Consider the following 27,878-nt stretch of genomic DNA (forward strand, 5'->3'; position numbering starts at 1 on the left):
CACGCAAGCACACACACGCCTGTTCCTCTGACTGACGTGTGCTTGTACGCTTTCTGGCCAAATTTGCCTCCATCTGATGCCTTGGCTGTTGTTCTCTCGCTGTGTGAGCGTTTTTGTTGTTTTTAATGGTTTGACATGATTATGCTCATTACAAATGGAAATGCTATTAGTGCTGGACAGCGGTGGGTTGTTTTATGTGTTTGTGTCATTAAACAGGTTTAATATACAACAGATTGCAGCTGGATGCTTGCAGATAAGCAGACTTTGAAGGTGGTGTGAGCGTTTGCTGCAAACCCGTCCAAATGTACCTGTAAAACAGGTGGGTGGTCAGTCTAAGGATGTGCGTATTAACAAACAATGCTCATTAGCTTCAGTCCAGTGACGTAGATGGAGGCCAAACGGCACCTATTGGATTTGGCGATCGTTTGTTTTTAATAAAAATTCCTGTTTACCTCAAGCTTTCTCCATAAAGGGAAAATCTATTACCTTTCCCTGGCACTCAAACCCTAAAATTCCTCATAAAAGTTTGCTTTGGGTGGCGCGCTTGCAGATGGTGTTGAGGATGCTAGTGCTCTCTCTCAGTGTGCAAACTCCTCTGGAGAGAAGAAAAAAAAACATTTGTTTTCGTCTCTAAAATCGTATTACCAAAAACACATTAAATGCATTCAACGTCAGTGAATCTAATTGACTCTGCTGTTAATCAGACCAGCTAGCTTGAGCGAGAAACAGAATATGAAACTGTAGTTTAATTATTATTTTTTTATTATTTTCTTTGCAGCTTTTTGAAAATACATATCGTACATATACACACATCTCCATATAGACAAAAAAAAAAGTATAAAAAAGAGCTTCCCAAATTAAACAGGGAAAATTAGAGGCAGATCTTCTCAAAAATATTCACAAATATTTTCAATACTTCATACTGCTGAGATTTTTTTTTTTCCAGTTTGGATATTCCAACAACAACAACAACAAGAATATTTTCAATTGCAAATCCTCCTTCTTTTAAGCTGAAGGTTTCAGATGCACTAAAACTATTTATTTTTTACTTTTTACAAATGGGAAACACCATTTGACAGGTTGTAGAACAAGTGCTAAAATACTAACACATTTCCTCACAGAGGTAAATCAGCACAGCTTCCCACTGTCTCTTCTGAGTTTGGCTTTAAGATTCTTAAATTTCTTAAATTAAACAGAGTCATCAGTGACTGCCTGGATTGTTTTTAGGTTGTTTTATGCTCTTTCATTATATCTTGCACGTGAATGGTAAACTCTGGAGAGTTGGAGTGCGTGTTTTTAGATTAGTTTAAATATGTTTGCTGTTTTAGACTGCTAATATTTAAAGCTATCCAAACATATGCTTTAGTGTTTTTGAACAAGTAAACCTGTCTTAAGGCAAAATGGTGTTGACTGGAAATCTCTGCCAAGTAGCCTAAAATTTTGCAGACTGGTCTAGGAAACAACCCCTTTTTTGGTATATAAATAAATAATTTAAAAGATCCCACCAGTTTGTAGCTTCCAATGATATATTTCAAGCCTAATTTGTGTTTACAACAGATAATAACACATAATATGTATTAATCTGCTTTTGAATCAGCCATCTTCCTGTTCAACCTTAGTTTAGTCTCTTTTTCTGAGGGCAAAGGGGGATAGGGGCTAACAAATAGAGGAGGGATTTAGTTTCAAGTCTGGATAGACGTTCAACTGCTTAGACTGTCTGACATTTCCAAACTAAAGCCTTTGATTCACTTGGTGGTACAAGTAAATTTTAATCTCCAAAGTTTTTTATCTGGTGTTTTGTCTGCTTTTTAAGTCACAAGATATGGGGGAAGAGCAGCCGCCTGGTAACAGTCACATATTTGTACAAAAACATTTACAAAAAAGGTACAAATATAAAACAAAGTAACAATGTGTATCAGTTAGACAAAGCATCAAAAGTGTCAGCCTCGTGACTTAAGTCCATATCTTCAATTACCCACTCACATGTAGGGCTTAAGGTTCACAGTTAGTGCAGCTCCTAACAGTTGCACACAGGTGCTACGCATCAAAATTTCACCTACATTTTTTCAGTCAGCCATATGCCCTTTGTACAATTGGCAGCCATTTTAAAATGCACCAAAATCTTTGGTTGAAAGTTTGGCATGTAAAGTCTTTCAGATGATAAAAGGCATTTCTGTCATTTTGACAGAAATGCCCTTACAGGATTGCACCAGGAATCACATAAATTCCACCGTCTCTTTACAAAGAACCTGGTGGCTGATCTCCCGGTCCATGGTGGTACCTTGTAAGGCCGTATTGTTCATGCTTTACCATGCAAGTCACAAACCTTTTGCAATTATCAGAAATATGAGGGTTTCAAACTGTTCTTGTTGTTGTTCGCAGTACAGTGATCCTGCATGAGGGGTACCTCGTAGTCCAAGCTACCGTTCTGTGTTGTGGATGGACAGGAGATAATCTCTTGCTTTTGGGGTAGCTCCCCATTTTCCAGACCCTCCAGCTCCAGCTGTGACGGATCACATTCTAAGTCCAGGTGTCCCTTTGCTTTCTTTTTGTGCATGCAGCAAGCTACCCCAACAGCCACGGCTACTAGGACTAGCAGAAGAAGGATGGCGACTGCAGGGATGAGCATTGTAGAGAGCTTCGGGTCCTCCCGTTGTGCTCCAGTGGGAGTTAGCTGCTGACTGATTGTCTGGGTTTCTATGCATACTCTGTCCACATCCCCAGGTTCACCCAATGGACTGGCACATACAGAATACGTCGAGTTTGGCTGAAGTCCACGGATTGTGTATTCTGGGTATCTGGGCGGAATGTTGAGGTGCTTGGCACGTTTATCCAGACCAGAAAGGTTCTTGTAAGTTAACTTAACGCCACGGATTTGGGGGTGCATATCGATGTACCGGTGAAGGTCTAAGAGTATTGAGGAGCTAGTTATCAATGTTGCTGTTATTTCAGGTTCTGGTACAGTAGGGTCCTCATGGGGTAGTGAGTCTTCCTCTTTTTCACAGTATCTCCCCGATGTTCCTGGTAGACAAATGCACTCCAAACGTCCTTTGTTGTCCAGCCAACATGTTCCTCCATTTAGGCAGATATTGGGCGGGCAAAAGGTTGATCTTAGGTCAGGGTCGATAGTAGAACTTGGGGTGGGCTGTGGAGGGTCATTTCCAGTTTCCGTAGAGGGGTTATCACTAGGTTTGGCAGGGAGGACTGCATGAGTGGTACTTGGTAAATTGGTGACCGGGGCAGGAGGTACTGCAGTGGTCTTTACTGTCCGAGTCGTAACAGTTGTGGTAATCGGACATCCGAATTCTCGGTGCGAGAGCCTCTCCAGCACCTTCCCGGAATTGAAAGGAGGAAAGTGACAGCGTGTCTCTTCCGTCCTACCCAACTGAATTTGCTTGATTCGCAGCCAACTAGGAAACCAAGCGAGATTGCAAAGGCAGTTGAAAGGGTTTTCCGCAACGGTCAGTCTTTGTAAGTGAGGAAAGAGCTGGGTTAAGGTCTCCGGCAACCCTTGCAAGCTTAGATTGCTGATATCCAGCTCCTGAAGCTCTGAGAGTTTCTCAAAGTCCTCCCATTTCACAGGTCCCATGGGATTCCCAGCCAAACTCAGAGAAACCAAGCCTCTTGCCTCCCGCAGTACCCCTGGAAAAGTTGTTAACTGGTTGTTGGAGATGTCGAGCTCATGGAGGTTCTTGAAGCTTCCCAAGAGCTCCTCGTCCAGACTGCTAAGCCCCAGCCCACCCAGTTTTAATGACTCCAACTTGGGTGTCTGGAGGTCATTTGGCCCCGGTGATGGGATGCTGTTGAACCGTAAGTCTAGCAGAAGCAGATGGGGCATTTTCAGGGCAGGCATTATTGTCAGTTGGTTACCTTGCAGCTTGAGCTCCAGCAGCTGCTGTAGGCCATCAAAAGCAGCAGGATGGATGCTCTCTATGAGGTTGCTGTATAGATATAACCTCTCCAGATGCTCCAGTCCAGCAAAGCTGTCCTTGGATATGTGGACGATCTGGTTAGCCGACAGGTCCAGGTTGTGGAGAGAGGACAGGGGTTCAAACACACGATCAGGCAGTTCGGTCAACTTGTTCTGGCTTAGATCCAGCATCTCTAGGCTTTCCAGCTCAAGAAAGTCCTCTTGGGAAAGGGACTCAATGCCGTTCTTAAACACATAGAGATTTTTAGTCGTTGTGGGTACTTCGCTGGGCATTTTAATTTCTTTGCGGCTAAAGCAGAATATGGAGTCTTGGACTTGGCAGGTACAGTCCTTCGGACAGGAGTTGGCCGATGCCAGGGACCACAAGTGTTGATAGAAGAGGAGGGGCAGCAGTAGAGGGAGGCAGGGCTTCATGTTGCTGCCTACATTCACCCCTTCAAGCCTGCAATGCAACAAGAAAACAAAGTAAACATTTGCACGATTAACTTCACATTGTATTTTTTTTACTTTGAAACATTTAAACATACACCTGTCTTGAACTTTGACTTTGAGTTTAGAAATGGCATGAATCAACGATCAAACCTTTAAAGTAAATTGTCAACGGTTGAGCGATTGGTAAAGTTACTATTTTGTTTATAACATCCTCTTAGCAAATTCAAGGCGTACTGCAGTACATGCCATGGTGTTTGTTTCTCTGCTTTCCCGAGTCTATGAGGTCAGCCTTTTTATGTGGCCAAGTAAAAGGCTTGCTTTAGACCAAGTGCTTTTAAAGGGTGATCAAAGGCGAGGTCTTTTGACATGGTTGTACTCAAACAATAGCTTGTGGTAGTGACGTACAGGCCTGTTGGAACATCATACTGGACTTAAAGGTGATGTTGACTTAATTTTTATTTATCAAAACAAAATTTTATAATTTAATAATGCTATTTGATGTAAACTTTAGCAGATTTTGAAATGATACTCCATTTTTCATAATTTATGGCACTTAAATTAACATTTAAAACAATTGATTCGAGTTGGGGTACTTGGACTCGGGACTTGGACTGCAATTGTGAATGAACTTGGACTCTGACATTTTCTCTGACCCAACGCTACAATTGATTGTAGTTCTTAGTGTTTAATTTATTTTAAACAAAATTGAATGATATTTGAATTAGTGCATCTCTAATTGCAGCTGTTTGCTGGACATTTGGATCCATCATTGTTTTCAGCACACATACAGAATCACTGTTGCACATTGTGACCTTAGAGAGGCTTTTTGGGAGTGATTTGTACACTTTGTGTCTTTCTACAAACATTCAGTCATTTCATATTCATCAGTTTCATATTGAGATCTAGAGATGCACTGGTGTGTGCCAGTAACAGTCAAGTGTGTCTCAAATTTTACAAAGGTTTGACCTTGAACACCAGACACAGAGTTCATCAGATGAGCTCAGACACCTTTAGGGAGGAACGTGAGAGTCGGGGAGGAGAGCAAGAACAAGAAAGATAAAGAGCTATGAAGCCGGGAGACTGAAGTGAGCTGGGGAAACGGTTTATCATCTGCTGTGAGATCAGTCGCTGCCGTATCTGGCCTTGAAAGGAGGGGTGGTGACGTTTCGTTCTTCCTCACGATTTTCTTTCTTCTGCTTCTCTCCGGGACAGTGTGGGGGTTTTTTATATTAGAAGTTCATGCTGAGGTGAAATTCCCTCACTCTGTTTTATTGGATAGTACAGAGAGATAGTAGGATCATTATGTTCCCTCCTGCTGCATTATTGAAGCATCACTCTCGTTGCCCTGCTGCTGATCCCTGTGTTGTTCTGCAGTTATTTACAATAGGAAATATCTCAGAATCAAGTTTGCTTTTTAGGCGTATTTTATTCTGTGTTGGCTGACAGAAAGTTCCTAGTATTCTTGTGAGGTCAGTGCAAGTTTCTAAAGATCTTTTTAATGATATCTGGATATTTTTTTATTATATTTTAAGGTGCATTCGTGCAGACAGTGACTGGAAATCATGCATTTTTAATGAGAATGGGTTCTTAGATGTGACATGAACGACAGTGACCAGTTGTAGTATTATTTTAGTATCATTCTATTATAGCATTTATTAATTAATTTTAATAATTTTATTTTGAATTATCTTTTATTTTTCAGTTTTCATTTTCATTTTAAGTTTTAGTAATTTTGTTATGTGCTTTTGACATTTTAATAGTTTTTAATATTATTATAATATAACAATGTTTCACCTTTATTTCCTAATATTTAAATAAACAAATACAAATTTTTTTAGTGGTTTTAAATAGTTTCAGGGTCATTATAGTCAACTAAACCATAGTCAATTAAAACCATAAAAAATGTTAAATAAAAACCTTAAATTATGTCAGCTAGGTGCCAAGGCAACATAAAAAAAAAATTTAAAAAAATTCATTGTTTAACTTAATGTACTAAAATAACGTTAACAAATAAAAAAAATTATATTTTGTTAAAGAATCATTATTTATTTATTTATTGTTATTTTTTATTTATTATTTTATTTTACAGTGATACTATGGTACTATATATATTTTTGTATGTGTTGAGGAAACTGTAATCCTTACATCACCACTGTCAGCAGCACATGGTTTCTTAAGTTCAGCCAGGGACAGTCATCCCAAGAGAGAGATGGGAGAGAGATGAGCTTGTCTTTTGTCATTTTTTTCCCTCTCTGTCTAAAAAGCAGTGGAGCAGGTTCAGACATTCCTCCTGCTGCTGCGTCCCATTGACTTGCTGGCTGTGATGCAAGCGTCTGTCTTTTGACACTGGCTTTAGTTGACGCTCAGTGCAAATAAAGCAGGAAAAAAAATCTTATAATCTTATATTCGGGCCAATACGGTAATAATAATAATAATTGTATGTATATATTCTAATATAAATAATATAAAAAATTGAATAATTATTATTAGTAGTAGTATTATACAATTCATTATTATAATTGATATTATTTTAAAATATTATTATTTGCATTTTATTTTATTATAATAATATTATTTATTATATTATAATATTATTTATTATATTATATTATTATTATATATTATATATAATTAATATGATATTATATAATGTTTAATATTTATTATAATCTAATTAACACAATGTATTATTATTATACTGTTATTTATATTTTATTTTTATAATGAAAAATATTATGTATTATAATTGTATATTTATAATTGCTGTTGTTGTTGTATTTGAAAACATTTTATAATTAAAAAATTATTATTTATTTAAGCGTTTTGTCAAATTTTCAAGAACCAAGATAATGTTAAGAATCCGAACTAAGATATTGCCACTGAAGAAGTGTGTAAGTGATGAAAATAAGGGGTAAACCAGGGGGAAGACGCACAGATAAGGCAGCTGAACATCAGGGTGGTGTTTTCAAACATGAAGGGAAAGTCGATACAAGATACAAGAAAAGAAAAACAGCGACTAAGGGATGAAAGAGGCTTTCTGTGATGGATTTGCAGTCAGAGGGCAAAGTCCACTTCCTTCTCTCAAGAGCACAAAGCCTTCAGAGTGAAGCGTAGTGTTTCACGGCATCATCTGACATGTGAAGAGAGACCTGCCGGACCTGATATAGGTGACCCAGGATAATGAACAACCTCAGTCCTCCCTTCGTTTCACTTCGTTCTAATTATGCTATCATGATGAATTGCAATTTGTTCAGTGTAGTTGCTGGTACTCAATCCTAGTAATATTTAGTTTGACTTTGAACTATTTTTAAAGGACAGTTTAACTGTAGTTGAACTTGTGAAGCAGCAGTGGCTCTGAAGGGAAGCATCTGCAGAATGACGACGCAGGCCAGGCATGAAGATAAAGCTGTTGCTGATGTTTGTCCTAGTGCGCATCCATCCAAAGCATCAGAAGAAGTGATAGTCAGCCGGCAGACACATGCAGTGAGAGTCGAGTCTGATCTCTGATGAAGCCCCGTCCTGCGCACAGATACTCCAGCGGCTGCGTCTTATCAAACGGCTCGCAGACCTGCTCTGAGTGACTCTCCTGCTGTGTGGGTTTAGGTCAAGTTACGGACATTACAGCCAACTATCAGCTCTACATCACGCTTTGGATGGAGGACGAGTTATCATGTGTGATTCATTTCAAATTCATTCGTTACATTTATTTTGGTCTGTGACAGCATCTCATGTCATTTTCTTTCACAGTAGATTATTACGCAAGACTTGCACATCAGCTACTGTAAAGGTATTTGTGTAGTTTACAGTCATTGAGCTCTTGCTACAGTAACATACTTAAAGGCAGGGTATGTGATTTTTCAAAAACGCTTTAGAAAACTGATTCGGGCCGAATCGCAAAACAAACTTGTAGCCAATCAGCAATAAGGGGCGTGTCTACTCGTGATTCTTTAATCCTGAGCGCCCACATCCCTTTCTCTGTGAGATGAAACCGAAAGACTTCCTGTTAGCCGCCTCACCTGTCCACAGCTGGACCCCGTTACCCACAATGCACCACTACACCCCTCAACCTGACAGCATGCAGCCATAAAACACTGATCCATGGCAGCAGGAGGGAAATGATGATCTTCATACAGAAACATGTCAGTTTGCACATGCCACTTTAACAGCTACTATTTACGAGAAGAGGTTCAGTGTTATGTAATGTGACTATACCTGCCAAACCTGATGTTGTGTGTTTTTCCCTTTGTTGTGGAGTGTGTAGTAATTCAGTCGAGAAGAGAGTATTGTGTTTTAAATATAGGACAAAAGAAGGCTTCAGTTCAAGTTCACTGGGTTAAACACTCACTCTGATATACTCATGCGACCACAACAAAACAACACACATCAAAGCTGAAGGTATCGCAGAGCGCTGCGCTGATTGAGGACTAGGACAGTTTTGTTTTCACCAGAAGAGACGTCCATGCAAACGCCTGCGCTCTACTGCTCTCTTGTCCATGTTTTTGTGAACCGTGGCTATCATTAATTGAAGAATGCTTTCTTTTGGTTCAGGATTTACAGCCTTGACCTGGATACGAGCTTGTCACTGCCATTACTGTCTGCGGTAAACATAAAAGACAGTCCTGTCTGAATAAAACACTGCTCTTTTTCTGCATTGTGATGAGAGTTAAAGGAGTAGTTCACCCAAAAATTTAAATCCGTCATTCATGTCGCTCCAAACACATATGACTGACTTTCTTCTGTGGAAGGAGATGTTTACCATTTTCCGTACCATGACAATTATACAGTGACCATAAAACTAGTCCATATGACTCATTCGCTGTATTCATTTTATGATATGACCTTAGAAGACTTAAAATAATATATTAATTCTTGGCGTGACAGAACAAAGTCCTTATGTGATTCAAAATCACATATATTTACATACATTAAGGTCTAATAATAAATAATAGTATGTTTAATTGATAAATGTTAATAAACTTACATTTAAAAAATATATTTTAAATCAATAGTTTAAATGGTTTTAATTTATGAACATTTTATTTAGTCATATATATTAAAATACAGAATGATCGAATTATATAATATTAAATCATTTAAACTTTACCAAATTGGTACATTTAATAAATATATTATTAAAATTTAAATATACATTTAATTGATTAAAATTATATTTTGTCACATATTTAAATACAGTGAGACCTAATAATGAATAGAATTTTAAATATTTGTAAATTCTATAAAATTCAATATTCCTGTGTAATAAATACATTTAAATTTGTATTTAATATAATTTTAATTTAGTCACATTCACATAATGATCTAATAACAAATATAATATGAAATAATTTTAAATGTTACAAAAAAAAATATTGATACATTTAATAAATATATTCAAATTTTAAATGAATATAACTGACATTTATTACAATTATTTTTAGTGACATATAAGCCAAATTGACATTTAATAAATATGTAATTATATTTTTTATTTAACATTTAATTATTTACATTTTGAATATGTATTTTTCATTTATTAAAAATATATTTAGTCACATATATTCATGTGTATATATACATTTGTTTGAGTGAACTATTCCTCTTAAATCCAGGCTAGCTATAATAACTTGGACAGGGATCATTAGACAAGACATAAAAGATTCATTCTACATTTTCATAAGAGTTTGGAATTGTTGCATAACTCCTTAACGGTTAGATCAGCTTCAGTCATAGCTGTTTTTAGCAATGATTGCATTGAAAACGATCCCCCAGATCTTTCATGGTGGTGCTGATAACCATCTTTGCCCACAACCTCAGCCTGACACACTCATTTACGAAACAAAGAATCAGTGTTCGCCGTTCAATTAGCTGCTCATCTGCAGGCTGCAGGAGGCATGTCTGGACCCTGTGTTTTGGCTGCAACCGGATCTCATCAGGCCCTTTTGTTGGCGAGATGTTTTTCGAGAGAGATGTTTCACTGCAGGTGAGAGATGAGGTGCTTTCAGCCTGCTGCCGCCCTCAGGCTGCGCTAAAACACAAAGCTCCAGATGTGTGCCTGCGCAGACACCCCTGGCCCGTGCCAGACTGCAACCGGAGCGCTGCATGCTTCTCCTGGGACCAGCCGTGTGGGCGGCCGGAAAGAAAGGGACAGACAGACTGCAGATGTCTGCCGTAGACTTTAGAGTGAGCAATCCAAAAGGAAATGGATTTACAAGCACGCGCTCTGAGGAATAAGCAGTGCGTCTGCCGCTGAGGCCAGATGTCAGGCTTCTAGCAGGCACGCACACTTGTTTTTTCACGCTTGTGTAGGTCTTGATGCATGCCTGGCCCTGATGTCAATCAGCACTGATTGATCAGTGATCTCAAAGCACTGCTGTCAGCGCACCTCCATTTCACAGAGATTCTTCAGTAAGATTAGCTCTCTAAGAATCTGCTGTGTATGGAATGTATCGAAGACCATTTCTGCCTCATTAAAAAAAGTCATGCTTTGTTAAATCATAATTATGACATAGAAAGTCATAATTAGGGCATAAAAAGTAAAAAAGTGAGAAGTCATTACTATGATAAAAAATGAAATTATGAGATAAAAAGTCAATTATGATGACAGTTACGTCAAAAGATTGAACTTGAAATAAAAAAGTCATAAATATGACATAAGTTGAGATTGTGAGATAGTCATTATGACAAAAAATTTTAATTGAGATTTTGAAATTGACAAACTCCGTTATGAGATAAAAAGTCAAAATTATGAGAGAACGTTTAAATTACAGCAAACTCAATTATGAGATAAAAAGTCATTATGAGATAAAACATTGACAAAAACATTTAATAATGACATAAAAAGGCATAATTATGAGTTTAATTTATGACAAACTCAATTATGAGATAAAAACTCATTATGAGATAAAAGACATTGTGACAAAAAAATTTAATTATGAGATAAAAAGGGATAATTATGAGTTTAAATTACGACAAAATCAATTATGAGATAAAAAGTCATAATTATGACAACTTAAAATTAAGATAAAAAGTCAACATTGAAATTGTGAGATAATAAAATCATAATTGTGAGTTAAAAAGTCTACATCGACAAAATTATGATTAAAAAGTAATTGAGATAAAAGGTCTAAATTATGACACTCAGTTATGAGATTGGAGATCATTTGAGTGGGGTTCAGGTTTGTTCCACAGGGCTGCAAAGGTCAAAAGTCACTCAACGACAGGTAAGCACAGGACCTTTCAGGTTTACTCAGGTTACACAAGAACATTGCTGATCTGTGGCCGCCTTTGAAGTGCACATAGCTAGCTAGCAAAGTTTGCCAGTAATGTTATTTTTCTTTCTTAAAGGACTGACAGCTTTTTGAAGCGCCAATATGACCGGGAGGCAGTCTTGAAAATAGGGCGACGTGACCGTTAATGAAGCAACAAAAATGAGCAGATTAAGCGAAAACAAGTTTGTTTTTCTTAGCCCACTGGTAGTTATAGATGTATAAATATAACACAGTACGACCTTGAACTATTTGAATGCCAAAAATGAACATTTTGATGTCATTTCTTTTCATGTCCTTCCCAAGCCTGCATGATTTGAAACATAAAAGAAGATATTTGGGGTCCAAGACATTTTCAAAATCTTCTTTTTTGCTCCACTTAAGGAAGAAAGTCACACAACAACATATGAAACGACATGAGTGTGAGTAAATGATGGCAAAACGCTGAACTGTCCCTTTAAGTGTCAGGAAGGCAGCGCAGTGTTAAACATGCAGTCTTGAGGTCTGAAGTGTTAATGTGTGTGAGGCCGGCACCGGGTTTGTGGTCCCCAATGGAACGGAGAGGAAGTAGAGATGCTGTTCTCTCTAACCTCCACAGCTGTGATGGCTTTAATACAGAGAGACAACAAGCCAACTAGAAAGTTAACAGAGGATGAACTTACGTAACCCGCTGTGTGTTAAATTCGTCCGTACCTCCGTGACTTCCTCGCAACTCCAAACGTTCGTTTGAAGTGACTACCTGTTCTGTCATTCAAACAAGCCATCGCACACGCTTCCTATTTATCCATTGTTTTTTAATAGCGATCGCTTAAGCAAATTGCGGCTCATGTTCTTGCAGCTTCTGTGGGTTGCAAACACACAAATCAAACAGAACCTTCACCTCTTCGTCCATAACGTCGCTTGTGACGGACATCGTAGAAAGTCGCCATCAGGTGAACGCTTGGCATTCTTAGCAGTGGATGTCATGCGTGCCTGTTTACACATGCAAACACGCTTATTGTTGGTGCAGCAGGTAAGAATGCGTGGAATCTGAAGGTGCACGAGCGTCTGAATCTCGTCACACTGACAGACGATCATTAGCCCACCATCTGCGTTATCTGCCAGTCGCACATACGGGTGACATCATGTGACAGCTACGCTACATTTAGCGTCTTTTGGGTCTCTTCACATGGTCTTTTGTGTGAAGAGAATGCTAATACAATCCCCTGTCAAGAATTATCACATTTTGCCCCAAAATCAAAAGGCAAAAATTTATGAAATTATATTTTTGCATAAATATAATGCGATCTTCTAGGAGCCTTACAATTTTATTTGCACTGTGATATTATTTCAGGTCAGTTACGCACATTTTTCATTGTTTTAATAAGGATTTTCATTATTGCGATACATTTGTATGTATCATTTTTATTTAAATTATTATTATCATTATATTTTATTGTTTTTTGAATATTTTATTTTATAAAATGTTTTGTTATTATAGTAAAAATAGCATTTGTGATTTTTTTAAAATAAATTTTTAATTAAAGACAACAAATGCTACCATGATGTATAAATAATAGTGCTGTCAAACGATTAATCGCGATTAATCGTATCCAAAATAAAAGTTTGTGTTTACATTATATATGTACGTGTACTGTGTATATTTATTATGTATATGTAAACACATACAGTATATATAGTTTATACATTTCTATATTCATATTCTTATATTTTATATTATATATAAATATATTTAATATATAAACATAACATTTTTCTTAAATATATACATGCATGTGTTTTTATTTATATATACATAATAAATATACATAGCACAAACATATTATGTAAACAAAAACTTTTATTTTGGATGCGATTAATCGCGATTAATCGTTTGACAGCACTAAAATGTAAATGTTATATATTAATAACCCTTTTCATGTTACACTAATAAAAATGAAACTATTTTGTGTAACGGGTTAAATGAGCTTAAATGTCTTGAAAATAATGCCGAAATGCATAGAATTTCCTAACAGTAGACTTTAAATATGTATAAATATACTTAAAAAATACATTTTAATTCCATAATTTAAATGTATTTTATATTAACATAACATTCTCTTAGAAATAAAATAACTGTGAATTTTATTTAAAAAAAATATAATTTATATTATATTATATTATTATTAACTGTATATACACATACACATATACACTTTCTACAAATATAAATTTTATTTTTTTAATTTGACCTACACTAGGTCTTCATGAGATTTACAAAGTCACTTTTTTTAAGTGGAAATTTACTTTGTGTCCATTTTATAAATGTCACCGATCTCAGATATGAAGACCACACTCAAACTTAATTTCTCCAGATTGTCATCAGAAGCACGTTGGCCACAGCACATGAGCACTGACTGGTCTGTTGAAAGCCAGCAGCTCATCACGACATGTAATTGTCTAGGAATGTCTTTATGTGTTACTGTTGACAGCATCGGTAAGGCTGCGTTGTTCCTCATTCCAGCCGACTGTGATATGTGCCCACCGATAACCTGCTTGTGTAACTTGCCTCTTTTCCGTTGGTGATTTTTTTCGAGTCTGGTTGCCCTGGGGCCGTTTTCCAGAACTCACACGAACACACATGAACGTCTTATACTTGAGGAAAAGATAAACATGCCGTGCGGATCCGTCTGTTGCCTCATGGGTTACAATAGACATCATTGTTTGACGCGAGACCCCACAGACAGCAGAGACAGATGACAGACGCGAGATAGATGTGCCACCAGCTACGGACTGTGGTTACCATCCATGCGAGAACATCGGGACTATCAACATGTTGCAACCTGTAACACTTTCTAGTGCTCCGGGATCCTAAAGAACACTCACAGAACCACAAAAAATGGCTTTCTATAACAGGATTTTCATTTTCCAGTACAAATAGCTAAACATTCTTAAATAAAGATACATTTATTTGAGATGCAAAATGACTGAAATCAAGTTTAAATCATCTAATGTCATCAGAACAAATTAATTCAAAGGGGAAAAAAGTTTATTTTTCTTACAGTATCGGCAGATATCTCATTTGCAGTGACGTTTTTAAATTATTTTTTTAATTCATTAAAGACAGTAAAACAACTTCTATCATTTTGTATAAATAATATATATTAATCTTTTTTCATGTTACAGTAATGAAAATGACTCAATTTGTGGCTTAATCTGTTAATGTATGTATAAATATATCCTTTTTAGATCAATATTTTAATTATTCAAAATATATAATATTATATATCATATATATTTAAGATACATATGTATATATATTTTCCTCTTTATAAATAAACTAGTCATTTTTTAATATAAAAAATATAAAATATTTTAATGTTTATTTATATACATTTTCATGTTATAGATATTTGCATATTTATTTTAAGCAGAAAGTCACAGAATGTTTGGTATTTTGGCTTGTTTTTCTGTAAAATATGAGTATGAAAATAATTTTTGCAGTGTGCTGTAAAGCATAAAGGTGCAAAGGGAAAAATGGGTTTCTTCCTTCTTCCTTGCTCCATAAACATTCTGCCCTGCTTTAAACATTCAATTTGAGCAATCCCACGAGCCCCTTCATCCATCAGCACACCACGATTGGCCCTCGCTCTGCTTCAGCGTGTAAGGGTTCGTGTATCCGTCACACGTCACTGTGACAGTGTAAACATCGGAGCGTATATGCAGGGTGTGTGTTCACGTGCACAGCTCCGTTGTGTGTTTTTAGGTTAGGTCAATCTTCATTGTGCTGTAAGTCTGGTCTAATTCAACACCTTCGCTGTACTCTTGCGCAAACGGCGGTAATGCATCGAGACAAACTTTTAGTGTTGCTCAAGCAACTTATCCAAACACGAACACACCGCGGCGTGTACACAGGGGAACTGGATATGTAGCAGAACACTCGCAGGCTTAGTGTAAAACAAATAGGAGCAGGATGTCACTATGTGCCCGAGTATCGAGTAACGCCGCTTCAGCTTTTATGCTAAACCAAAGATGTCCTGTTGACACAGATGCCTCTTCCAGAAAGGGAAGAATTTCAGACCACTTGAGACAGAATTCCTTTTAGTTACAGGAATATTTGAGTGTTTGTAAATGAACCTCACAACACATAATCGCCTTGTCCCTCTCTTTCTTTTTGCCGTCTCTCTTTACTTTATATATATATTTATATATAATATTTATATATAAATTCATAAACTATTGCTGGAAATTAATGATATACAATGCAACACTTTATTGTTGAGCCCTGACTTGTGTCCAGGTCAAGAGGGAATGGAGGACACACAGTAGTGAGTGACCCCCGGGCTGTTGGGACAGGCCATGGCAGGGTGAGGGGAGTTTTGCCCTTGTCCCACCTCAGGCAGTACAATACATAGCAGAACACTCGCAGGCTTAGTGTAAAACAAATAGGAGCAGGATGTCACTATGTGCCCGAGTATCGAGTAACGCCGCTTCAGCTTTTATGCTAAACCAAAGATGTCCTGTTGACACAGATGCCTCTTCCAGAAAGGGAAGAATTTCAGACCACTTGAGACAGAATTCCTTTTAGTTACAGGAATATTTGAGTGTTTGTAAATGAACCTCACAACACATAATCGCCTTGTCCCTCTCTTTCTTTTTGCCGTCTCTCTTTACTTACAGGGCTCAACAATATGGTTTGTTTTAATTGTATTTATTTATTTTCATATTTGCTTGAAATAGAATACAGTCTATAACTTTTGTTTTTTAAATTATTGTATACAAATGTATTATTTATTATACAGTATACCTATACAAACTATTTAGATACTGTCAACAATAAAGTTATTTATTTATTAAATATTTGCTTAAAATGAATACAGTCCGTGCTTAAAATAGAATGCAAAATATATATTTTAGTTTAAAATTGTTTTATAAAAATATTTATTATATACTTATACAAACTTTATATACTGTCAACAATAAAGTTTTTATGTATTTATTTATTTATTATATTTCATATTTGCTAAAAATAGAATAAAATAATATATAGTACAATACAGGAACCCCCATCGTCTAAACGGGCTCAAGGCTTGACTGCTGCTACACGCTTGACCAGGCTGTGAAACGCGTATATGCTTGACTAGACACTCACTCATCTTTATACAAACACAACCACAGCTGGAGGCTTTCACTATTAACAGCTCCAGTGCACACTGGGCCTTTCAGTGCTCCAGAAGTCACTAGTCAGTCTTGTTTCTGGAAGTCTAGACTGAATCCAATGTGTTTCCAATAGTTGACGAGTAAGTTGAGTTTCAGTGCATCCCAAATCACAGCATGTTGAAGACTGTGTGCTAGTAGATCACACATGCGTGCTTTTCAGCTTATATTACTCACGACCTCTTTCTGTAAATATTTTCATTGATTTTTTTTTTTCCTTTTCACATTTACATTTGGCAGACACTTTGATCCGAAGTGACTCGAAGTGAATTGAACCCATGGTCATGGTCTAAGCACTCTAATTTTTGAGTTACAAGACATTTAGTAATATTCAGTTACTGAGGAATGCAGTTCAGTAGAAATTTTAAATGTATGAATTGAAAAATTGCAAGTTAACAATGAATAATAATGAATTTAGATGTTAACACTTACATACAGCAAGTTTGTGCTATCAAAATACAATTTTATGGTATTGTAGTTTGTCCCAGTATTTACAAGGTTTTCCAGCTTTCTCAGAACTTTGGCTAACGTTCTGGCAAGATTATCTCAACATTATGAACAAACGCTATGTAACATCAATAGAATGTTAATTGAATGTTTATCAAACATACTCATAACCAAAAGAAAACGTTTTTAAAACATTTTTTTTTTAACTGGATGTTTTAAACATTCAGAGAACATTCAGAAATATTGTTTTCATAACTTAATGGTTCTCTCAACGTTATGAACAAACATTCTTTCCAGTAACATTAATAGAACGTTGTCTTTAATAACATTTTTAAACATTAGCACAAAACGTTTATACATTGTTCATGGAACCTTTTAAAAAAAAAAACGTTTAGATTGATGTTCGCCTTACGTTTTTAAACGTTACTAACTGCTTGTTTCAACCATAATGTTTGCAAAAGAGTATTCCCTTAATGTTTTCTTAAATTTTTGCATAACTAAGAAAAAAAATGTCTAAAACATTTGAAACAAACTGGATGTCAGACATAACATGTTCGTAACTTAATGGGAACTTTAGCAAAACATTTTTGGAACATATTTCTGTTAGCTGGGTTACTACATGCTCAAATATGTGTACTTTCATAACCAGCAGAGTATGTACTTTTAGCACATAAGTATGCAAATTGAGAGCGAGTGCGCTGTATTTTTCCACTGAACCCAAAGACCCTGGTTGGCTGGTTCAGGTGTGTTCGATTAGAGTTGGAACCGAAGCTGAGCATCGCGTTTGTGTAGCTTACACACACAAACACACATTTACTTACTAGACCACTTTTCATTAAGCTCTCAATCGGATTTCAGAGGGGGTTTTATTGAGACGGGATGTTTTGAGGCTTTTCGCTATACAGCTCAAGCCAAATGTGTGGTTTTGGAAGCTGCAGCGCCAGATCGTTTATGCATGTCCTCGATTCTGGCTCCAAGCTCCAAAACGTGTCATCTGCATTCAAGACAGGTAGATGTCAGACTCACCGGGGGTGTGTGACGGGACGCTGTCTTGTCTCTCCTTTCTCGTCGTGTCCTTCTCTCTCCGCAGGCTCTGTAAGAGTAGGAGAAGGCCAAAGGTTCAGTAAGCGTCACGCAGCTGTTTGTCCGACTGTAGGCCGGGGCTGGAATGCTTCAGGAAGTGTCTTTATGGGGGAGGAGAGGGTGGGTGCACGCACTGGCCTGTCTGCACGTTTGTGTCCACCTCCCTCGCTTTATTATTTATCATTATTACTAGATTTAAACAGACCCCTAACCTTAAAGGGATAGTTCAGCCAAGTTCAATTAGCATTTTTTGGGTGATCTATCTCTTTAAATATTAAGGTTTAGTGCGTGCTATGGACATGAAAGGTTTTACTTTTCTAGATGATCAGACCATGTTTGCCTTGTGGACGATAAAGCAGATGAAAAAGGCGACTTTTTAGTTGGTTTTCTTTATGCACTGGGGAAAAAATGGTGTAGAAACTAGGGCTGTGCGATTAATCGAAATCGAATCGAAATCGCGATTTGAGACGTTGCGATTTCCTAATCGCAAAGCCTGCGATGTGGACGCGATATTACTCTGTTCCAGAGCATATGCATGACTGCCAGCCTTGAGTTGCAGTCTTACTTGCCCTGGGTAAGAGTGAGCGCACCTCCGTTCTCCCCAATCAGCACTGCTCTAGCCAACTGCGTAAACACCCACCATTTAAAAAAACAAAAAACAAAACAGAAAGCGGGAGAGAGACAGAGTGGGATTATGGCGTCTACTGGGTCAGATCGATAGTTAGGCAATTTTCAAGAGCTGCGTCACAGCGCATATCAAAAGCTATCGGTTCTGTTTTCAGTACTGGAGAATAAAAGATGCATTCTTAGATGTTTTTGTTAGTACATGAACGTTATCTTACACATTTTATCTCCCCAACAGATTAATTTGAAAAAGTTTATAATGCATGTTGGCTATTCCCAATTCAGAAGAGCGCACACACAGCCTGTGTCTGTGAATGCTTCTCATACTCGCTCCTCTCTGCCCCACGCGGCGCGAATCCCGCGTCACGGACGAGCCGTTCACGCTTGCCGCACTCACGCAGCCGGTCTCGTAATGCTCGTTTATACTCGCACCCGGCTCCGCACCGCAAGTCTTCACGAGCGCATCTGGCAGTATGGACGAGGCTTGACCCACGCGCGCAACCTGTGTCGACTCGCGCCTGGCTCCGCGTTTAAAACGAATGTAAATTCAGTCTAACTGCTTGCTAATTTCACTTGGATGAAATGAAACATTCAGCACATTTTCCACTTGCTCTTAAAATCCCAAATACTTAAAATGAATAAATCAATGTAATACTTTAATAATTGACTTAAGAAATACAGTTCTTTATTTATAAAAAATAAACAAATATTTTCTGTGAAATTAAGTTAATTCTGTAAAAGTAGTTATACCATTATAATCTTGCCTGATGAAGAAACAAACAATAGAACCCCTCCCAAAACACAATAACAAATGTAATGGATTTCAGGGTTATAATGGGAATTGTATTGGTTTTAATGTAAACTATAATGGTGTCTATTTGATGGATTCTATTGGTGGGATGTAATCTGGCAGATGGCAACCAATAGAACAACAGTAATTCCTATTGGAATAATGCCCAAAACAAAAAGGAATTTTGTAATGGTTTAATGGAAACTATAAGAATTTCTGTGATGGTTTCTATTGTTTTTTTCAGCAGGGTAATGATACCCATACTGTGCTTCACATTATTGACAATATAGAGCTGAAGCTTGACTTTGCAAATGTAAAATCGCAAATCAAATCGCAATCGCAATATCTGTCAAAAAAATCGCAATTTGATATTTTCCCCCAAATCGCACAGCCCTAGTAGAAACTATTTTTACTAAAAAATTGTCACAAATAATTAAAGAATTGGCAAGTAACACATTGAATTAAACATGACATTTTGAAGTAGAAAGGCTGAAATTGTATATTCTTGTAAAAATCACTCCAATAATATTTATTTGAAACAAAAAAAAAAAAAAATGTGTACAGTGCACGTGTACTTCATTTGTGTTGTGCAGCTTCTTGAATTTGTTTACAGTTTCCCACTTGTGGTGATCAGTTTTGGAGGTAACGCATTACAAGTAATGCGAGTTTTGTAATCAGATTACTTTTCCAAGTAACTGGTAACTTTTGGGTTTTTTGTTATTAAAAAACAAATAAGCAACCCCAGCCCAGGTGACAAAAAGTACCGCAAATAGTATGTAGTGCATTTTTAAGTAATGCATTTAGTTACTTTATTTATAGAGTAACGCAATATTGTAATGCATTGCTTTTAAAAGTAACTTTCCCCAAAACTGGTGCCAAAAGCACAGATTTGCTTTTGTTCTGGACGAAAGCATCTGTTAAATGCATGAATTTAAATGTGATTTGGATATTTTAGGTAATAGAGGGTCGAGTAGGTAAACTGTAGCATTCTGCTGGTAAAGGCAACATCAGTGTTGTATTTGCAATGGAAAGAAAGCGAGCTGTCTTTAGTGCAGATTCTAGAGGTGTTGAATGCAGTAGAGTGAAGCGTTGCAGGCTGTCCGGCATGTTTATCTCACACACACACACACACACACACACACACTTAGTGCAGGAATGCAGGCTGACGGCTTCACTGCAGTATCGATTCAGACGAGTTAAAGTATGTGTATTCATTTTGTTTCTGTCAGCTCTTCATGTTCAGTGGCTTCGGTTTTATTGTTATTCTGCATGCTTGCATTCGCTTAACTTGACTTTGGTTACAGAATTGTCCCCAGAAGTGAGCTAAATCTAATAAAGACATCCAGTCATAAATGTAAAATATTATTAAAAAAAAATAAAAATATTATTACTTTATGAATCATTTTCACCTAGTTTTATGCAAAAGAAGGTTTTTAAAGAAGTCTCTAATGCTCGCCAAGGCTGTATTTTTGGATCAAAAAAATACCATAAAAATAGTAATATTGTGAAATATTATTGCAATTTTAAAACAGCTATTTTCTATTTGAATATATGTTGTGATGTAATTTATTCCTGTGATCAAAGCTGAATTTTCTCCAGTCTTCAGTGTCACATGATCCTTCAGAAATCATTCTAATATACTGATCTGCTGCTCAAGAAACATTTATTATTACAAATGTTGAAAACAGTTGAGCTGATTTTTAATGCATTCTTTCTGAATAAAAGTATTAATTTCCTTAAAAAAATCTTACTGGCCCTAAGTATTATATATATATATATAAAAATAATATAATTTTCATCACTGTAGCATGGTATTACCACAGTATTTTTTTAAATTATTATCTGCCTTTATTTTTGAATAATTTAACACCGTATTATGAAATATATGATTGTGAAATGTGCGTCTGAAGTCTCATGAATGAATGTTACGGCTCAACAGAGGCTATTTAAGAGCAGTGATTCACTGTGGTATTTTAAGGAGGATTGTTATTTGTTGATTATTAATGCACAAACACGTTTTCTTAGTAACGCGCGTCAGGGTGATTCAGTGCCTCGAGTATTAAATATGACTCGTTGACGTGCCTTTGCACTTCTGCAACACCTGAAACTGGATATTTGCACAAAGTGTGTCTGACTCGACACCAAAATACACTCCACGCGTCAGGCACACTCGCTCTTCATCACTTTAACTAGGTCATATGCTGCGGCTGCATTATGTTTCTCACTATATGATTAGCTGTATCTGAAATCATTCTAATATACTGATCTGCTGCTCAAGAAACATTTATTATTACAAATGTTGAAAACAGTTGAGCTGTTTTTTAATGCATTCTTTCTGAATAAAAGTATTAATTTCCTTAAAAAAATCTTACTGGCCCTAAGTATTATCATTCTCCCTTTACTATAGTAGAGGACTTCACTATCTGACCTGCATCTTTTGGAAATATGACACCTAAAGTCATTTGATGTTTGAAAGGTTGGGGAAATGTATGACTTTCATCGATGAGGCCCATGATACATTCCTTATCATGAAGATATTTACATTTGATTCGTTTGTGTGTAAACACCATGAAGTATGCAAGTGAAATAATCACACGGCCTGGTCTTCACAGATGTGTTGAAAAGACTGTCAGAGAGTCACACATGATGAGCCCTGAGGAAAACTGCGGTGCTCAACAGGTTGTTTGTGTGTTTTGGACGCACGCGGTTTGATCAGATAACACCGAAAATCAGAAAATCACTGCTTTTCTCTCTACATGTCAATTAGAGAAGAGTTATCAGCTTCTGAGTAATCACTACACTTTCATGGTATTCTTTGAAGTAACTTGGAACAACATGAAAGAATGAACCTCACAAAACATGCCTGGGTCATATTTCATCCCAAAATAAAAAGGAAAATAAATTCTGGCTACTGTGATATAAAAACAATTACATCTGACATAAACGGTAAAGAATTCATGTATAATGATAATATGCTTTGTTCAAATGGAAAAAGATGCTGAATTGTCATAAAAATAATGTAAAATAATGCAAAAAAATTTTCCTTTTCATTGAATTTTGGGCTGAAATATGCCTTAAAAATTTTTAAACTGAGATTCAACCATAATTGCCACATTTTATGAATATGGTTATCGATCAGTAGTATGGTATATATATATATATATACCTCGAGTATTAAATATGACTCGTTGACGTGCCTTTGCACTTCTGCAACACCTGAAACTGGATATTTGCACAAAGTGTGTCTGACTCGACACCAAAATACACTCCACGCGTCAGGCACACTCGCTCTTCATCACTTTAACTAGGTCATATGCTGCGGCTGCATTATGTTTCTCACTATATGATTAGCTGTATCTGACAGAGACTCGCACGAGTTTGTACTGAGAAGAAGGAGTTTTGAGTTTTGGACGGTTCTGCGGTGATCTGCTGACAAGATGGCCAAATTACAGATGTAAACCTTGCTAACTCATGTTTACAGATGCTAATCCTGTTGGAGTCTATTTAATATCTCAGTTTTGTGTTTCTCCCAGACAGCGATGAGAGTAAATAGAGACCTCCACAGTATTTATGTCTCCTGCTCCTCAGATGTTTCTCCTGAGGTAAAGAACCTCACGTTTTGTGAGTTTGAGACCAGATCTAAACAATTTCACCTCAAATTGCACTCAGATTTGCCAAGATCCTGGAGTCTGCAGTCAGAAGTCAGAGATCTCAATACAAACAAACATTTTTCATGAAATCAATTCATGACCAAACGATTTAAATCTATAGCTCTGTAGTCTTACATATGGCAACAGTTCACTGAAACTATTTAAATAAATTAACATTAAATATAATACAATTCATAAATGTTATATATACAGATGGATGGATGGATGGATGGATGAATAAATAGATAGATGGATGGATAGATAGATAGATTTACATGTTAATATAATAATATAAAATGTCATTTATTTAATATCTATTTATTGAAATAATTCAAACTGTGTGAACATAATGTCATATCATGTAATATAATGCATAAAATACAAAGTTTTTTAATTATGTAATTTAATTGTGTCTAAAAATCACTAGCTATAGAGAGATAAATATATATATAGATAATAATATAAATAATGATTTAGATAAAATTGCATATAAATATAATCTAACATCTAATGTAATTATGTAATTTAATTATGTGTCTAAAAATCACTAGCTATATATATATATATATATATATATATATATTGATAGATAGATAGATAGATAATAATATATAAATAATTGTTAATTATTTAGATAAAATTATCTGGCATGATACTTTGAATAACTGCCATATTCATATACCTGCATATCTTAGCATGGTACAGAAAAAAACATGCTAATACAATGCTACTTTATTGCAATTACTATCGCTGCACAATAGACTTTTTGTTATTTTTATTGCATAGCATGAATAAAGCTCCTTCAGTGTTGCTAATGCAAATTATTTTGCAAACACATGCAGATCCAGAGCGTCCGTGTCACCCGTGCCGGCTGAAAGCAGATACGAGTGCCGTTAACCTCTACTGAAATAGCTGCAGAGGAACGGCCGCATGACGGGACACGCGTCAGAGATACGGCCCGGCCATTCGCATGTGCTGCAGGTGGACTAGCTGGAGAAACTAGCTGGATGTGTGTTTGCGCGAACACACAGTTCATCAACACATTCCACGACTCGACGCCGGCCGCTGACCCTCAGGCTCAAACAAACAGCGACCCACACACATCTTCTGCAGCACACGGCCCGAGTCTAAACATTTAAACAAGAGCAGAGCATCTTAGACTAACACTTATTCTGCACTTATTCATGTTCATCGGGCGCTCTGTTTGAATTCGCATTATCCATTAATAGTGTCTTTGACCTGACGTAGAGTTCAGGGCCGCGGTCACTGGAGCTGCTGCTGCTGCTGCTCTGCGTCTTCGGTTCAAGGATCATTTCCTAATTACAGTTCAGTCAGGAGGTAATTACAGCCTTAGATTAAAGTCATTTTCTTTTTTTACTGCCTGGCGAAAATGCGGCAATTTGCGTGGCTCGCGCGGATGTGCTCCCCCCACCCTGAGCTTTCTGAGGGGAAATAGTTTGGTGGACAAACTGGCATTTTTTATATTTTTGCCATATTCGCTGCGGACCGGGAGCGTTTGACGAATGCTGGTGTTTTTGGGGGGTTTGAGCTGCAGCTGAGAGGCCTGAAACCGTCGCATGTGTGTGTGTGCTTATAGCGAGGTTTGATGTGGCTCTTCAGAACGCATCATTTGGCTCCATCCATCAAGGTCTTCTTGGGTTTGGTTTGGCAGCGGTGACGGGTGAGTCGGACTGCTTGGTCAGCACTGCTCTGCAGTTCTTTGAAGCCTGAGGATTGATTTAAGAGCGCTGAAGCCACCTGGAAGCTCCTGAAATCTCCTGTTTAAAAAGCTCCTATCAGACATGCCATGTTGCATGCTGTGTGCAATTAGAGATGAGGTTTTGCCTTACGCTGCTTTCCCTTTGCATTCTTTCACAAGTGTTGCTTTTTCTGCCCTGTCGACTCCTTCGAGCCGCCCACTGTTTGAATAACCGTCTCTCTGTCCTCTTTATGGCCCTTCACCCGCTCCCCTGCCTTCACCTCCTGCCTGACTTTTCACCTCTTAATCCAGCATTGTGATGGACAGGCCGGCAGAGAACGGCCTGATAATTGGTGTAAAAGGGAACCGAAATCAGCAGGACGCCACAAATCCGATCATGTGGGAACAAGAGCGCTGAAACACCCTTCAGATTTTGCCCAGTGCCATTCCAGTCCTACTGATAAAGCCTTGTCATATAATGGGTTTATTCTTTTATTTGACTTAGTCTTTTACTGTAGAATAGTTTAGAATATATTTAATGCACTTTTAAAGAAAATATTCAGAACCTTGTATTTTATAATCTTTTCGAATGTTTTAATGTAGAACCTTTAATAATATTTTCATATTTTACAGTTGATTGTAGAATCATTTAAAATGTTTTGTTGTAGAATGTTTTTTATTTTCTTTTACAATGTTCAAAATCTTTTATTGTAGAATCTTTTAGAATATTTTCATTCTGAAACTTTTAATATAGAATCTTTAAATATTTTAATAGATTTTTTTAGAATAGTTTATTGTAGAATATTTTAGAACCTGAATAAATCAGAACCTGATTTTTAAAATTATTTTATTGTTGAATGTTTTAAATTATTTTATTGCAGAATCTTTTCATTTGAATCTTTTAATGTACTCTTTTATAATATTTTAATGTAGAATATTTTAGAATCTTTTGTTTTAAAATCTTCAAAGATCTTTTAATATTAATAATATATATTTTTAGATTATTTAAAATAGTTTATTGTAGAATATTTTTTAACCTTTTATTGTAGAATTTTAGACGGCAGTAGGTACTGTATATTACGCTTCTGTCACTTAATACACAGATCTAATATAAACATGCGATTTTCCCCCCAGCTGTTTAACTTCACAGACATTACCGACTGTGTTTTTGTAACTTATGCATGTTTTTAACACAAACTTGTGTGAAAGAGAACTTAGTTTAGTACTCACACATGTGTGACAGCCACTTTCTGTGCGTGCGCTCAGGAAACCATATATCAGACGTTTTAAATTGATGTGGCTTTAAAATGCATGATTTCAGTGCGATAGACATCATGATAATCAAAACCAAACCAATGTTTTTTGGTAGAGATCTGAGATACAAGCTGAAAAAGGGGGCGGGGAGCAGCAGCTCATTTGCATTTAAAGAGACATGCACTAAAACAGCTTGTTTCCGCTTCCACTCAAAATAGGCATTTTCAAAATGATATAATAAATTATCTGTGGGGTAATTTGAGCTGAAACTTCACAGACACATTCTGGGGACACATGAGACTTATATTACATCTTGTAAAAAGGAGAGACAGACAGAAGTATTATGTCCTGCATTCATGACACGATTAATAATACTGCAGCACAGACACAAGGAGGTGGTCTTCAAGAGAACTTTTAGATGTGTAGAGTTGTGTGTGTGTGTGTGTTTAGCACAAAAAGCCTGTGGTTCTGTTCTGAGCAGTGAGTGATGGTGTTTGGACAGAACGGTAGGGAAATACCATAGGGATGTTATTTTGACACTGCGAGGAAAGCTGGCACGAGGAGCTTGATTTGCCACACAGTCTCGTCTGCTGTCAGACGCACATTCTAGCGGCGTATCAGATGATACCAAAACAGGAGCTTATTGTTTTACATTATTGCTTCATGGAAGGTTGGTTTAAGGTTAAAGAGACTTTTATTTACAATTAACAACAAGAAGTGCGAGTTTTGTGATCGTTGTTTATGTAAATGATGACAGAATTTTCATTTTCACTCAATAATTGCCTCAAGCATACCGCATTTATTTGCATGATGCCATATGTCGGGAAAATTATCTTGTAAAGTTAATTACAGTTAAAAGTTTTAGTCGAGCGCCCACCCCACTCACAGCTCCTTAAATGAATAGTTCCAAAAATGACATTTTGCTGAAAATTTAGTCACCCTCAAACCATCCAAGATGTAGATGAGTTTGTTTCTTCATCAGATTTGGTGAAATGTAGCATTGCATCACTTGCTCAGCAATAGATCCTCTGCAGTGAATGGGTGCCGTCAGAATGAGAGTCCAAACACAGTAATCCAAATGACTCCCGTTAATCCATTAATGTCTTGTGAAGTGAAAAGCTGCATGTTTGAAAGAAGTAAACTGTTTTTATCAGCTGTTTGGACTCTCATTCTGACGGCACCCATTCACTGCTGAGGATCCATTGGTGAACAAGTGATGAAATGCTACATTTCTCCAAATCTGTTCTGATGAAGAAACAAACTCATCTACATCTTGGATGGCCTGAGGGGGAGTACATTTTCATCTAATTTTCAATTTTGGGTGAACTGTTCCTTTAATGAAGTCTCACAGAGAGGAATATTTGCTTTTCCCTCTAGTTTCATCCTTTCTCATATCCTCTCACCTTCCGCTTTGTCTTCTCAACATCTACACAATCTCCTCTCTTCGACATTTGCAAGTGCCAAGGAATTTAGGAAGCCACTAGAAAGTATGAAACCCTGAACTGCA

At 36.8% G+C, this 27,878-nt stretch overlaps 2 protein-coding genes across 3 annotated transcripts in view; one reads left to right on the forward strand and one right to left on the reverse strand.

Moving 5' to 3' along the window:
• Positions 1-27,878, forward strand: part of coro7 (coronin 7) — a gene marked incomplete at its 5' end in the record, with an annotated part of 147,468 nt that overhangs the window by 83,223 nt on the left and 36,367 nt on the right. The gene's annotated exons all lie outside the window — the stretch shown is intronic.
• Positions 1,063-27,878, reverse strand: part of LOC107715639 (vasorin-like) — a 28,955-nt gene continuing 2,139 nt past the window's right edge. Inside the window, exons 1-4 of one of the 2 annotated variants that reach the window (XM_016521795.1) lie at positions 19,306-19,311; positions 18,967-18,968; positions 18,300-18,328; positions 1,063-4,374 (exon numbers count right to left, since the gene is read on the reverse strand). In XM_016521795.1, coding sequence (XP_016377281.1) covers positions 2,339-4,345 — 2,007 coding nt within the window. In that variant the 5' untranslated portion in view covers positions 4,346-4,374; positions 18,300-18,328; positions 18,967-18,968; positions 19,306-19,311 and the 3' untranslated portion in view covers positions 1,063-2,338. Of the gene's footprint in view, positions 4,375-18,299; positions 18,365-18,966; positions 18,969-19,305; positions 19,312-27,878 lie in introns of those variants that run through there. The other variant, XM_016521794.1, reaches the window with a different exon arrangement.

This window comes from Sinocyclocheilus rhinocerous, unplaced genomic scaffold, assembly GCF_001515625.1.
Source record: "Sinocyclocheilus rhinocerous isolate Xijiao unplaced genomic scaffold, SAMN03320098_v1.1 scaffold239, whole genome shotgun sequence".
NCBI classification, from domain to species: domain Eukaryota; kingdom Metazoa; phylum Chordata; class Actinopteri; order Cypriniformes; family Cyprinidae; genus Sinocyclocheilus; species Sinocyclocheilus rhinocerous.